The sequence below is a fragment of the Besnoitia besnoiti genome, chromosome I (genome assembly GCF_002563875.1).
Source record: "Besnoitia besnoiti strain Bb-Ger1 chromosome I, whole genome shotgun sequence".
NCBI classification, from domain to species: Eukaryota; Apicomplexa; class Conoidasida; order Eucoccidiorida; family Sarcocystidae; genus Besnoitia; species Besnoitia besnoiti.
Window position 1 is genome coordinate 4,372,344 of NC_042356.1, and position 14,365 is coordinate 4,386,708.

At 56.6% G+C, this 14,365-nt stretch overlaps 4 protein-coding genes across 4 annotated transcripts; 1 reads left to right on the forward strand and 3 right to left on the reverse strand.

Annotated features, from left to right (window-relative positions):
• Window positions 1-1,987: 1,987 nt before the first annotated feature.
• On the reverse strand, window positions 1,988-3,975 carry BESB_006360 (uncharacterized protein; the record flags this gene model as incomplete). The annotated part of the gene is made up of 3 exons (XM_029359391.1): window positions 1,988-2,069; window positions 2,418-3,018; window positions 3,339-3,975. 3 exons carry the CDS (start codon window positions 3,973-3,975, stop codon window positions 1,988-1,990), a joined length of 1,320 nt encoding a protein of 439 aa, XP_029222304.1.
• A 1,777-nt stretch (window positions 3,976-5,752) lies between these two features.
• BESB_006370 (uncharacterized protein) lies at window positions 5,753-8,630 on the reverse strand (the record flags this gene model as incomplete). Its single annotated transcript, XM_029359392.1, has 7 exons — window positions 5,753-6,152; window positions 6,453-6,559; window positions 6,818-6,985; window positions 7,195-7,322; window positions 7,492-7,603; window positions 7,900-7,982; window positions 8,459-8,630. The coding sequence occupies 7 exons, from the start codon at window positions 8,628-8,630 to the stop codon at window positions 5,753-5,755; spliced, it is 1,170 nt and encodes a 389-aa protein (XP_029222305.1).
• A 1,462-nt stretch (window positions 8,631-10,092) lies between these two features.
• Window positions 10,093-10,776, forward strand: BESB_006380 (uncharacterized protein; the record flags this gene model as incomplete). The annotated part of the gene is made up of 1 exon (XM_029359393.1): window positions 10,093-10,776. The coding sequence occupies one exon, from the start codon at window positions 10,093-10,095 to the stop codon at window positions 10,774-10,776; it is 684 nt and encodes a 227-aa protein (XP_029222306.1).
• Window positions 10,777-12,424: 1,648 nt separating this feature from the next.
• Window positions 12,425-14,167, reverse strand: BESB_006390 (putative vacuolar ATP synthase subunit g; the record flags this gene model as incomplete). Its single annotated transcript, XM_029359394.1, has 3 exons — window positions 12,425-12,628; window positions 13,183-13,283; window positions 14,077-14,167. 3 exons carry the CDS (start codon window positions 14,165-14,167, stop codon window positions 12,425-12,427), a joined length of 396 nt encoding a protein of 131 aa, XP_029222307.1.
• Window positions 14,168-14,365: the final 198 nt, after the last annotated feature.

The window sequence follows — 14,365 nt, forward strand, 5'->3', positions numbered from 1 at the left end:
GGAATGTATAGGCACGTCTGAGCTGGTATCCTCGGTGTTGTGGATGCAGGAGGGCCCACACGACGATATTCGACGGGCTAACAAGGTGAAAAGGCTTGTGTGGTTGGCTCGGTTCAACACAGATCAGCCAGCGCGAGCCCCGGTCAACTACACGCGACGGCAAAACTCGCGTACGCGCGTCCCCAGTTCACACATGGAAAAGCCGCTACGCAAATACGCAGAGAGGGCGACTAGGGTATGCGAAAGAAAGCAAAGAACGTTGTACGTGCATTTTCCGAGGAAACGAATGCGAAGAAGTTTCGCAGACCGCACAGCCAGACAACCAGTGTGCCGCTTAAAAGACACCCGGAGCTCGCTGTGTATGTAAATCGGGTTGGGCTGACTGCTCTCCGCTGGGGGGGAACATCGTGTGCGAGACTAAGGCCGTTTTAGAAGGCGCGTATAGAGTGAGAGAAAAAGCCTGATGAACCTGGAAATGGAAGGTTAAGCGCGTTCCCTTGTGAACACCGACGGCAGCGAGGGTACGGTACCTGTGGTGGACCCGCCTCTCAGACGTTCTACGTCATCATCAGTGCAAGAAGAAACAAAGTCCTCATTCCGCAGCTGGTAGAACGAGGACTCGACGTGTGACTGCCTGCAGGCGTCGTGAGGCGGTGCTTACGAAGGGTATCGTGTGGGTATTTCCAAATGTGTGTGCATGGTGAGACGGCCAGGATGTGGAATGAGCGTTTCCCGTTGTCAGTAGGTGATAAGGGCAGGCGAACAGAAGGGTCAGGAGGGTATGAGTCGATGTAGAGAATAAAGCTTCGTGAGCGCGTCTCTGCATCTCGCAGAGGGCAAAGAGCGAGTGCGAGGTAAACTGTAAATGGCGCAGAGGCCATCGAGGAGCGCCGACGGTCGCCAAACCACGGAAATGCAGTCAACATCCCTTCACACGCCCCCACAAGGAACTCGGGCGCGCCGTAACAGACGTTGAGGAAGAGTGTAGTGTTGGAAAGAGTTGCCCTGGGCCTTTCTGCGCAGTCGTGCAACACAGCTGGATTTCCCTGCTGCGTGCGCAGCGTCAGCTGAAAACCGCTCCGCCACAGTCTCCCAAGTTCAGTCTACGCGGAGAGTCAGGAAGTTGTCTGCGGAAAGAAAGAGTTAGAGCACTACCTTCGTCGCTGTCTATCCTACATCAGTACGTTCCGCGGATTCTGGATTGCTAGAACGGAAAGGAGACAAACTGTTTCGCGAAGACGCGTTTGTGTGGCATCTTGCCACCTCGTGAAGCAAAGAGGCGATCACACACCAGTGTACGGTGCTCATATTGAGTACGGAAATTTTACACTCGCAAACGTCGTTTTACGATTCAAAAGACACGAAATCTAAAATGCAAACGGAAAACACTATTCGCAAGGGCTCGTAGAAGAACGTGTTGGTGGCCTTCACGCATCTATCTGCGACCAAGTCTCGCTCCAGCAAGGCGGGGTCGGCGAAGCACCACTCTGCTAGCGCGCGCCAACGAATCCTCTCCCGCTGCACGCCGACTCCTTGGTGCCTCATCGATATCGTCGTCTCGAACTACAGCAGAAATACAGCGCCGACTAGCGGACAGCAGGCGGAGGTACGGGCCGCGCCTCTGCGCACATGAGTGACGGCGTGCGTTCCCGCCGCCCAAAAGCACCAGTCAAGCCCTGACATCGTTCGTTCGTTCAGAGCTCTGGCTCACACCCAGCCAAGAGGGAATTCAGGCATTCTCTTTCCACCGCGATTCCTACGCATGGAATGCTCTGGAAAAAGAAATCTGCAACAGCTGCGATGCCAGAATTTTGTCCGCTGAGGGGAGCGCTCTGTCACCAGCCGTTGGCATTAGCTTAGAAGCGAACCCCGCCGGCAAGGTGCCTGATGTCTGTCATCTCGGCGGTGTCGTCTACAGCCCAAATAAACTCGAGGGCGCGGTGAGATGCGAAGGAACGGGGCTCGCTGCATTCCTTGGCTGCATGCTTCAGAAGCGGGTCACCGGGCGGAACTTTGTCGTGGGGATCCCCGCCGGCGGCACCAGCCGCAGCTCACACAGCGGGAGATACCTGAACGCAGGGAAAGCAGCGGAAGTCATTCATTCAAGCTTGAAAAAGGGGTACGCGCGGCCTGAGTTCTAACACCCTCCCCTGGCGACAGGCAACCGCGGAGCCGACACTCCCCCCCTCCTCACACATATCAACCAGGATACATACACCTAGGCCTGTAGTCGAGTACATAGACATATAAGCAAGCTGGCCATGCGCAGAGTGCGTTCCATGCTTCCACTCGGTTGATTCTTGGCGGTCTCTTTGAGAAATCGGGTGGTGGGGAACACACGCGAAGCTGGGGACTGGATCTCACACACGGCCAGTCTCGACTGTCGAGGAGAGGACAGAAGGTGATCTGTTGCTCACTTGTAGTCCTTCGGGTCGAAGCTGGGAAGCCCCAACGCGCACGGCGTCACGGACTCGCTCCCTCCGCTGCGTGCGGTCTCCGCGCCCAGCTTCTGCGAGCGCCAGTCCTGCGCGCCGGCGCTGCTTGAGCGCCTCCTCCTCAGCAGCGCGCAGGGGTCTTCCTCCGGGTCGGCGTAGCATTCAGCTGCTGGACACGCGGGCCGGCTTGGACTGCCAGCCAGCGGAGTCGGTGCCCACTCGCGGGCGGGCGCTGCGCGGCGAGGCGGAAAGCATGTGTGCCGGCAGGACTGGAGTCCCTGCTGCATTTGGCAGCGGTCGCAGGCGCAGGAGCCTCCGCAGAAGCAGCCGCAGCTCACATCTCTCTCCAGCGGCGCGTAGGAACGAGCTGCCGCGCAACTATAAGGCGCCCTCAAGCAGGGGTACGAGCCGACGCCCGGTGCGTGAACGCAATGACACGCCCGCTCCGCGTGCGGTGAGCACGTATGACAGTGTGGCAGATCGCAGACAGGCAAGAGGCCCCGGCGGAGGGCATTGCGGCACGGCTGGATGGCTGAAAGAGTCGACGGATAAGAGTGCTGGGGCGCTGGGACAGACGGCGGCTCTGGAGAGACGCAGAGGACAGTGAAAAAACAAAATACAACAAATAGACACGCACATGATCACGGCAAACCGTGCCGAAGACGGCGTAGCAATTATTGCGGGAAACAGCTGCAAGTAGATCCCCGTACGCGCAGCTCAGGTCACCGTCGTCGACACGCAATCTTTTTTTTTCATGGTGCCTACATCCACTACCGGGCTACTGCATACCCAACCAAAGTCGTGTCGCGCCAGTGTGAAGAAATCTGGCATTTCTCGCAGCGAACACTAATAGGGCAAGGCATGCAGGCACGCCGGACAAGAACAGGAAGGGGGGAGACTCACCTTCAGACAACGAGTCTTCCGTGTCGGCCCCTGCTGCAAAATGATCCACGTAGTCTGCTGCATAGACGCTCTCTGGGGCCTGAGTACGCTTGGATGCCGCATCCAGTCCCGCCTGCAGACCCTCATCCTTTTCACCAGGCGCTGGGTGCCGCAGAGGCGAATTCGGGGTCTCCCGTAGGTGTCGATACAGGTCGATTCCCCGAGAAATCGGATACGCCGGAGTAGAGGAGGAAACCTCATGGCCGTGGCGAACCTCTCCATCAAAGGTTGTGCGGGAAGGCGGCGTTGTTCTTCTATCGAATGAAGGAGAATAGTCTCGAAAGCGATAGTGACTGGAAGGATGCAGATTCCATGTGGCGGGGGTGTCCTGTAACCGGTTGGAATGGCCATGCCCGGCTGCCACGAATTCTCTGTTGTCTGCCAACACGTCCGGGACAGGCGAGCGGGGATGAGCATCTCCCCATCGCATGGAAGCTTCAGCCTCGCAAAAGCTCGGCCGGTCTAAAGCGGCAGAAGTTCTGTAATTTTCATGGCGGGCACAATCGTCGACACCGTACGGGGGGACTAGCCGCCGGGAGCAGGCCAGCCGGGAGTTTGCGTATCCCTGGCACCGGCGCCTCCGTGCTGTATCCGCCATGTGTCATACCCTTATTGAAACAAACAAAGAGGGCCCAAATTCCCTTTCTGACAGAACCACAACGATCTACAGGAAACGAATCCCCGTTGAAGCACCGGGGAAAGCGGCGGACGGGGGAGGCGGGGTGTACGAGACACCTACCTGTACCAACGAAGTCGATAGCAAAAACGGGGTTCTCACGTAGTGACAAACTTGGTAGTCTCGCATGAGAACGAAGCACGCGGAACTTCAAAGACCCACAAGCGATAGAACGACAGTGGAAAAGTTTGGCCGCGGCTAACTGATACAGAACAGTCTGTGGCAGAGGCAGTGCCGCTGCGAGTTTGCGGGCAGCGAACCCTAAACGAGCAGCGGGCAGTCCGGAAGCGGAAGGCGAACGGAGCTGGGAGGTCGCACTCGCGCTAAAATAGAAGAGAACTATTTCGGAACGCTTTTGGCAACCTTCTCGGTGTGCGGTTCTCGGGAAAAGAGCGTCTCGGTCGAAAACGCCAAGACGATATGGGTTTATCCAAGATGCACGGTTCGTGTCCACATGAATGCGTGCTCTGCAACCGTTGCTGCCTAGACGCGATGACGTCTCTCAGGCGCACCTTACGAATGGTCACGACCGCTGGCGTAGCCCTGCCACAATCACTGAAGGAACCCAGCCGGCTGCATGTTCATGGCGTGAGTTTCTACTGTGCAGCCCAAGCGTCGATCGACACCCCGCGTGACATTATGTGTCCTGTGTGACGTCGGGTTCTCAGGCTAACAGGGTTGAAGGCCCATTTGTGAGAGGCTCAAAAGAGAAAGGCTGAATGTGATCGGAAGGCTGAATCGAAAGCCAGCGTCTGGTCTGGGAAGCCTACAAGAGCGCAGTCACGACTGAACCTACGAAGGGGGGTTAAGATGCGAGTGCAGTGCGAAAACCCAATGCAGCGTTTTCCAGGCGGCAGTACAGAAACACACCGGTGCTCGGGGTAGGAGGCTGCCTACTGAAGTGTCATTGGTAAAATTGAAGGACATCGCTAGATCTGAGTGACATCGTTAAACCTGACGTAGAAAGGCACTCTCGAGTCTTGAATATTGTGGAAACGCGAAGAGGGTGCTGATCCCATGTGAACGAGAGGCATCACAATAGTCGTAACCTGCTGTGCCCAACTCAAAGGACTAGCGCGGAAGCAGCGGCTTCCATGAGACACATTTCGCCTAGCGCATGTGTAACGCGCAGATAAGTAGAAAGTACAACAGCCTTGACACAAACATCGAAGACTCTCAGAGGAGCGATTAGAAGTTCCGCTACTGTCGCCAAAAAACACGCAAGATGTCAGATAGCGGAAATCAACATCCTGCTGGACAGGGAAAGGGACGGAAGATACCAGACACTTTGGGTCAACGGGTCAGCATGTTGTATTACGAAAATATCCAGAGCGTTGTTCATCCGTTCCTGGTTTGGTTTTCTTACGCAGCCTGCTGAATATTCTGGCATGAAACCAAGGAAATCTAGCAGACACGCGCCCACAAAGGTTGCAGCGGCCCGCGTAGGCGCAGGTGCGCAAATCGCGGTGGGCGCTTTGTAGGTAGGAAGGGCGTGACAATAGCAACTCTGAGTCTCTGCGCGTGAAGTCACGTCAGCAAACCCAAAGACAGTCCTGAGTTGCGTGATGTGTGTAGAGCCGTATGGTCCTGGTAGGGGCCGGAGAGGTTTTAGCTAAGACGAAAAGGTCGAAGGGGCTGGATCGCGACGTTGCTTCCCTTGTCAGCCTGACATTACGCTGCCCAGTCTCGCAGAGGTCGTCTACAATTCGTCGTGTCGCTCGAGAGGTTCGTCGTCTTCTTCCTCTTCAACGTCCTCCTCCTCACTCGGGGCTGCGTCGCCTTTCTGAGTCTCTTGAGCTTTGGGTGGGGGCGTCGACTTGCCCTTCGCGATGCCTGCGTCTGCCCTAGGCGTTTCCGGCGCCTTCGCTCCCTCCTCTGCTTCCGGGTCGCGCCGCCACTCCGCAGTCGCTGTGTCTTCTCCCGTCTCCGCCTCCTCTCGCTCCGCATCCGTCTCGTAACTTTCTTCGCTGTAGACGCGGTTGGAGAAGTTCATGCGAGCCTGCCACGCTTCCTCCTTGTCGAGAAGCAACGCGATGACCGGCAGAATGGAGTTTCGGTAGAAAGACTCGCCCAGCAGCCTCGCGTACGTAAAGCTCGTTCTGAAAGACACACCGCGATTCCACACATCCGAAGCAAAGCGCAGGGGGGGTGTCGGGTGCAGGAGTGAATGTGCCCCCCGAAAATCAATACGACTCGAAACCAAGTCTCCACAGCTGCGTTCCGCAATAGCATTATGGCGATGCTCTTACGGGCTGGCGTCGTTTCTGTCTCTTCCTAGCCCTTGGAAAAGCGGGGATCTGTAGGCTCGTTCGGTTTTACCTTTTCTAGGTGTTTTCCGTTCCGCAGTGGACACGAGGCGCTGCAGCGCTTGCTCACAATGCAGAGCATTCCCGGCTTACCGCCAGTCCCAGGCATTTGTCAACGGCGGAAGGACGAACGACCACAGGGCGGCAGACGGCACGGAGCCGTAGCCGTACTCGAGCACCATCGCGCCGTCTGAGGCCGTCTGCGGGGGAGAGACACGCCCCACAACCAGATGTGACGCAATTAGCAAGCGAATCCCCACGCTGGGACATAACCGCGGCCGAGGCCCCGAAGCCTTCAAGGCCCTGGAAAGGCCTCAACGAGCGGCATCTTCTGAGGAGAGGAACGCGTTTGGTGCGCATTGTTGGCTGCTAGCCAGCCGCGTGCTTCTCAAGAGTCTCTGATCCAAAAGTGTGAGTCCAGCATTCCTGTCTGCAGCGCGGCCCTAACAGCGACTTACCTCGGAGCTGAAGACCACTTTCCGGCCCTTTTTGACTCGGAATCCACTTCTCCACAGCTCGCCTTCTGTGCTGAGGGGTTCGACGCGGGCCTCTACACCGCGCTGGCTGAGGAGCGGCGCCACAAGGATGGCGCGGTGCGGAGCGCGGCGCTGCAGGCGGAGGGCGCCCTGAAGGCATTTCGCAAACAGGCCAGCGAATGGAGGCAAACGCCAGCGAATGGAGGCAAACGCCTTGCGCAGGCTCCCAGGCAACACGCGCACGCTCACCATGCCGGCGCCCTGCGCGCCGCAAAGCGGCAGGCCTGTGTGAAGGCGCAGCCTGGGGACGCGAGCTGCGCCGGGCGCCTCCAGGTGTGGGGCTGTGGGTGGAGCCGTACCTCAACTGCAAAGAACGACTTGGTGATGTAGGGGTCGTTGATCATCCCCGTGTAGCCCGTCCTCGAGCCAGACACCATCAGGTACTCGTCGCCGTCCGCGTAGAGCAGCTTTGCCAGCGTCGCCGCGCCTGTCGACGCAGCGAGACACACTCTAGGGTCGCCGGCCATGGGCCATGTGCGCCCAAAGCCACCTCAGAGGAGTGTCACACGTGAAACGCGTCACAGGTCGCCAGCTGATTGGCACGAGCCTGCACATCGGAAATGGAGCCCGCGCAGTCCCTCTGTCGACCAGCCTACCGTCGTGGTACTTGTAGGTCCACGGGCTGCTTGCCCAGAAGCCGCCGTGGAAGTTTGCTTCAAGCATCGCAGAGAGCATCGCCACCTGCTGCTCTAGGTTCAAAGCGTCATCCTAGGGGCACACGCGAACCGAGGCAGACGCAGAGTCAAACATCGACTGCAGCCCCCCCCTCAAGCAACACCAATCTCACCAAATCAGGCGCCGCGTCGACCAGGACGTGCCTTCAGCTGCTTTCTCCCGTCTCTCTCCTCCACTCCTGGCAGCCCTCAGGGGCCATGCGCAGAGATAGATCCGCACAGGACTCCAAACCCTAAACTTAACCGGCGGGCTCGAATGGCTGCCGTGACTCGGGTGTTCCGCATGGCCTCGGGGAACGCGGAACTGCGTGCGAAGAGCGACGAACTCACATTCGTCCCGATGACGCCATCTGGACCCATGCGGCGCTTGTTGACGAAGTTGACAATGTCCTCCACGCACACTTCCACGCTGCCTGTGAGTCGCAAAAGGCAGTGCGCACTGCCATTTTGGTCTACCACGCACGTACTCAATCTCGCGCTGCATCGGTCTCGCTGCAGACTGCTTCTTTTCAACAGAAACGCACCACGAACGGTCAGTAGACCCTCAGGCCTCTCCTCACGCGTCGTCTCAGGCAGTCGAGACACCGGAGATTCGGTCACAGTATGTTTCATGTGAAACGTGTGAGTTGCCTACTCAAGTCAGACACAGCCACCAAAAAAGCAGGCTTCGCGTCTGTCGTGCGATCCGCCACGAAGCTGAGAGGAGACGGAGTGTCTGCGGATACTGCTAGAGCGAGAACGCGTTGAAGACGCAAAGAGTGCCGTATGGAGGGCTTGCGACAGTCAGGCAAGGCAACGCGATCGCGGTGCCCTGCTTCATTCTCAGTCGTCTCCATGGCAGATCCGATTCGACTTCCCGCGGCTTCTTGCCCCCAGCGGCTGAGCTTACTTCGGTTTACGAAGGTGTCGACATCACTTGAGTACACAAAGTTGGGTTCGCGCTTGCCGTCTCGGTCTGAAGCGAACATGCAGGGGAATTTGGTCCCGTCGCGGCAGTCGAAGTTCAGAAGGACAGCGAAGAAGACAGAAATGCACACTGCGTAAACGACAAAGTCCCCCATGGTTCCCAGCAAGTTCGAAATGGGAGGGAGCCGGAAGGAGATGCGAGAAAACTCCGAGCGAGTGCGAGCGCACGTGGCTTGAGGAGTGGACGGTTGCGGGTTTGAAGAAGGACGGGGAGCCAGACAACAGGAGAAGGTGGCGGTTAAGCAGTAAGGAGAGATTCAAACAACTTAGGGGCGCAAATGCTGTCATGTACAGCGCTGCGACTTTTTCGAGGCCGCAGGCGCAGCGACGATGGAAAATGTGTCGACCAGGTCGGGGGTCGGCGAAGACAAAAAAAAGCCGCCCGGGAAGGCAACACAAACAGCATGCGACCCTCTCCTGAATCTCCCGAAAGCAGAAGAACAGAGTCTCTGTACGGGCCAGAACAGGTTTCTGTGACTCAAATTCGCGATTGTCTCAGTGCCAGCACGGGCAGACTAGCGGGCACAGTCGCAGTGGCAAATCCGGTGCTAGGTGTTTTCCCAAATCCGTTACAAGGCTTCGCAGAGCAAAAACACAAAAGCCATATCCACCGCAGTTGATCTGCGGATTGGATTGTTACTATTCTGACCATCGTATCCAGCGGTCGTTTCGTGCGGAGCTTGGTGATCAGCACGCACCGTTGCATGCATGCGTCTCGCTCGGGCATAGAAAATTCTGAAGCATGTGCAGCGCACAGCAAAGTTGACAAGTTCCAGTCCCTTGATCGGAAGAGCTCGGTGCCGCTTCGGTATTTGAACTACTGACAACGCATCCGTCTCTTCAAAGAGTGCATCTGGCCTGCATCTGTGCGTCGAGGCGTAGTTGCGGGTCGCGGGTGCTTCAGCTGGTCGAGACACCGTGACTGGCTCGTTGCTCAGGAACTCTGTGTTTTCGGCGGTTCTGTTCTCATCTCGCTGGTAGCAGCCGCGTTTCTCGAGGGTCGAGTGGTTTGGGACGGCAAGTTGCCATGAAGTGGAGCGCAGGTCCTGTTGCATTCTGGTGGCGCCGCTAGCGGCGTGAGGAGACCCTCGCACGCGATTCTCGTTTTGGGGTTCCGTGAATGCCCGCGTGAATGATGGCGGTCCGTTCATCCGCATCTGCCTGAGGTGTGCTTAGTCCTAACAAGCCTCTGCTTTGTTCTACTTCACTGTTCAGCTGTCAGCGGGATTCAACAAACCCTGAGTTACCGCGTCGTCCAGGTTCTGTTCGGAGTGCGCCCGTCCCCGCCTGTTCTTCCGTGTGTCATATGCGTAATTTTGGCTACCGTTTTTTGCGCGTGCCGCCAGACCGGCGCAGCTCGTCAGAAGACCCGCGCTTGCGGCGGCAGCAGGGTTCTTTTTTTTTAAACCGGTATCCTCCTTTCCTGTACTCTCAAGACTCTCTCCGTCGAAGTGTTGGCTTGAGATTCGCCACGTGAACTCTTCTGTCCGCTGACAACACAGACGCGCCAGGTAGAGTGCCGAAGCAAATACTCGAGTGTCAAGCCGCGCCGTAATCATGTCTGACTCTCTTGCGAAGTCGCTCTACGAGCGGAGGAGCGGAGCCCTCTCGTTCAAAGGTCGGGGTAGTTTGAAGGATGAGAAGAAGAAGGAGCGCAAGAGAAAGCACAAGAAGCGCGAGAGGGAGGGAGACGAAGACCGGAACGAAGAGGGGCAGGAGGAAGTGGAAGTTGAAGAGGTTGAGGGCGAGGGCCGAATCGTCTCGAGCGGAGACACGATTCAAGGGTTCGAGACCAAGTTCTTGGACCAATGTGAGACGGGGGATGTTTTGATGATTAAGCACCCACTCACGCATCAAGTGGAGAAGCGCATCATCAGCAAAGTCATGACCAACCGGAGCATGACTGTCTCTGACGGATTCTCGACAGATCTCGTCAGCACCACGTCCTTCGCGATTCGCAAAGAAGGCGCGATTCTGCGGAAGAAGGCCGAAAAGGCTGCCAGTCGGGATAAAAAGCGTCAGAAAGGGGACGCCGACGAAGACTTTGACAAAGTTATTCAAGACGAAGTCTCCCGGCGGCTTCAGAAGAACCTGAAGAAAGCCGCGAAAATCGTCACTGTCCGAGAAAAAACCGGCATGTGGGGATACAAAGTCGTTTCTCGAAAAGCAGATCACGAGCTGACTGCTGAAGAGAGACTTGATGAACGCTGCAAACAGGGACGCGACAAGTTCTGCTGGTGATTTCTGAAAACAATACACGACTGGAAGCTTACGGATACGGTGTCCATACGCGGTTGCGTGGTCTTCGCCTCTGGTACACCCCCGTCTGGTATTTAAGTTTCTCTGTAAAAAACAGACTGCACCCCACTGCGTCTGAAAGTCACCAAGGGTACACATTAGCGTGAGCCTCGACTGGCCTTTTTCGTTCTACGTGGGGGGTTGCTCTTCAGGAAGTGGCTTTGAGAAAGCGCACTTCTCGCATCTCGGCTAGTTCTGCTTAGCCAACACTTCTCTTTCGAAAGGCACTCTGCAGCATTCACCCCTGCCCTCAGCGAGCACTACATTGCTGCTCTTTCGCGCATGTAGCTGCCTGAATCGGCAGAGAAAGGTCCCGTCATGTTCTTGTAGCGTTTCCGGAAAGTTCGAAACGATGTTCTGGGGCCAGCTCCGTGAGGATGCCTAGGAATGATGGTTTAAAAGCGGAACGCGCGGCAAGTTATTTCCCCTTTGGCGGTGTCTCGCTTTATCACACAGTTCGTCATTTCCTGACCTGCAGCTTTGGTATTCTATTCCAACGCGAAGGTACTGTTAACTCGCACCGATCACACGTGCAGGCCAACGTGTGTCCTCATGTACTGCCGTTTGTTCATCATGCTTACGAAGGTGCAAACCGATATACTCCTTACAGAGCTTTCTCAAGCATTTGTGCACAGGACAGCAACAGGGTGTGGCTACAAAAATCACGTTCTGAAGCAATTGCGGAAACTCCGTTCGCGCCAAGATGCAGTCAGAGGGTCTGCCACCATCTGCGACTGTGCAAGTCACCGAGTGACAATCCAGTCGGGCTTCAGAATGAAGCAAAAGAAGGTGCCGGATAAGGTCGGCTTCGTGTGGAAGGTAACCACGACTTCAGGAGAGAAGCCTAGATTCCAGCTGACGCAAGGCACAACTATCTAGACCGATCGTGAGTGCTTCGGTGGCGTAGCAGATGTACACCGAGAGCAAGTATATCCAGTTTTGAGGTGTCAGACATCCGATTCCGGGTTGACAGGCCACTTCGTGAACCCCCGGGACCATAACCGGCGTGTGCCGATAGATGCCGGCAAGCCTTACGCCAGATGGGAGGGGATCTTACTTTGGCGCATCCTCAAGGCGTGACCAGCGAAGGCGTGCAAAGGGCACGAGAGGATTCGTCTCACGTGGTTCCCGGCTATTCTCTTGATTGCATTAACCAGGGATCGCTACTGTGCTTTGAACTGTATTCGATTCTCTAGTCATCTGACTGAGCCTGCTGCGCGTGACAAATTAGGGCCCCTAGAGCCTGTCTCGAGCTGTGCGTCGTGCCGCGTTTCGTGTGGTTCAACGGCCTGCGCTACGTTCACGCGCCGAAGACTCTGGGGTGTATTGAGAAGCCCCTCAGTGGCTGTATACATCTAGCAAAAGCTTGCTGTGCAGTGACCGCGTGCAGATGGTTTCCCCTCTCACAGCCACTGCAGGAAAGCACACATACGGCCGTGCAAGCGTCTACAGCCGCTGTTGCTGTGTTGCGCCCTCGAGGACTGACCCCGCCACCCAAAATGCGCATGCACCTACGAACGAGTTCATTGAACCACGTTTAAAGTCCTCCGTGTTTCTGTCGTTTACGTTGGTGCAATTGTCTGTTTGCACTCTAGGGGGTGACACCACGCATTTCGCAGTTGCGCAGCACGGCGACGGTTTCGGCTGTCAAAGAAAGATCGACATCCATAACCTTGCTGTGAATAAACTTGATCAGCGCGTCTTTGTTCTCCACGTAATCTTTCTTGATGCCTTCGATCTCGCCTTTCGTCTTCGCCTCCAAGCTGGACACCAGCGAGTCCTCTTGTCCCGCTGTCTGCGACGCGACACAGCAGCCGGCACGCGCAAAATAAAAAATACCCACGCGTTCAACACCCCGCGAAACATCTGCACACGCGGCTCTTATCTCCTTCGCGGCGATCCCTGGAAACTTGCAGTGCCACCGCGCCAAAGACTACAGCTACAGCAAACCCCCCCTCCCCCCCCCCCCCCAGACGTCAACAAAGGCATTCCACCAAAGACAGGATAAAGCGCCTGCCACGCAGACGCATGGCTCAGCCCCAAGTACGAAACTTCTGCCGATGCACCTCCTGTCAGCGCGAATGGGCTTCACAAGAGACGAGCCAAAACGCTCACGTGTCTACAGCGAAGCGGAAATACCCCGACAAGGCAAAGACCTCCTCCCAACACATACGCTACAGCTATAAAGTTCACATCACGGTGTTTTAAAGCCGCAGAATACACTAAAACGTATCATGCGTGTGACGCTAGGCAGCCTAATGTGTTTCAAAGTAGAGAGATGTCTAGTGGGGAAGTCAGCGTCTACTATCATATGTAACCAAGCATAAGGCCAAATCTCTTCCAGCGTACCTGTTCGTACTCAGCCTTGAAGCGCTCCTCCTCCTTCGCGCGGAATACCTTCAGCTCCTCTTCGGCGCTGAAGCGCGCATCCTTGAGCATCTTCACGCGATCTGAGAACGCAAAATTAGAAAAAACTGCAGTGTTCAGCGGCGTGCCCCTGTAGCAACTCCTCAAAAGAGCAGTCTTCCGCATGTCAACGCATAAGATGCCGCGACAAAAAGCACGAAGTGCGGCCGAAAAGTGCACGCAGCGCCCGCGACAGGATGTTCCCTTGCACACGTCGACACAAGTGATTGAGTCTCCGCTCCAAAAGCCTACGCAAAAAATGTGTGAGGGCATCACCAGCAGAAACGCACACGCGCTTCGGGACCTCAGCGCCTCTCTCCACGAGGCTGTACCGCGGCTGGAGCTGGCAGCCTGCGGGGCGAGCGCCGACGACGGGGTGAGAGTTCGCGCGATGAAAAGCTCCCAGAAGCCACGAAACGAAGCAAAGCAACCAGTCTTAGACGACGGAAGTCAACACGAAAACGGCGACGCCTCATCAAGAAGAAAAGAGGCGAAAACGAGCGTGAGCATACACGAGAGAGCACAATCTGGGAGCTCCGCAATGCCGACATGCACACGCGCACGTCGAATGAGGCGGCCGCAACGACTCGCGAGTACGCAATGTCTTGCGGCAAGCAGAAACACCTCCTCTTTCTCAAGCCCCTGTATGAGACAAACGAGCAGAGGCGCTGCGCTCTCAGTGGCATCCCTGGAACCAACGAGACCACAAAGGCCTCAAAAACGCACTGCCCGCGGGAAAAGAAGTTGTGGACAGACGGGCACCCCTCCGTTTCTTTCTCGTTTGCGCCTGGTCGCACAGCTGCGGAAAATGCACACGTGAGACCCTCCTTCACTCACTTTCCTTCGCCTTGTTGACAATGGTGTCGGCCTCTTCCTCTGCCTCGAGAAGCTGCTGAATCAGCGCGTTCGAGCCCTTAACTCCCGCCATTTTGGAAGGAACAGAGGGACGATGGAAGTGATAGCAAAGGTCTAAGGCTCGAAGTCGCGGAGGTCGCACTGGAGCGCGCTAAACGCGACCGTGGATGGCGTGTTGTCGGGAGCGCCTGCTGCACCAGAGGCGGCCAGAAGAGGAACCCTTCACCCACGCAGACAAAAGAATCGCTCAGACGAGATTCCTTGATACTCG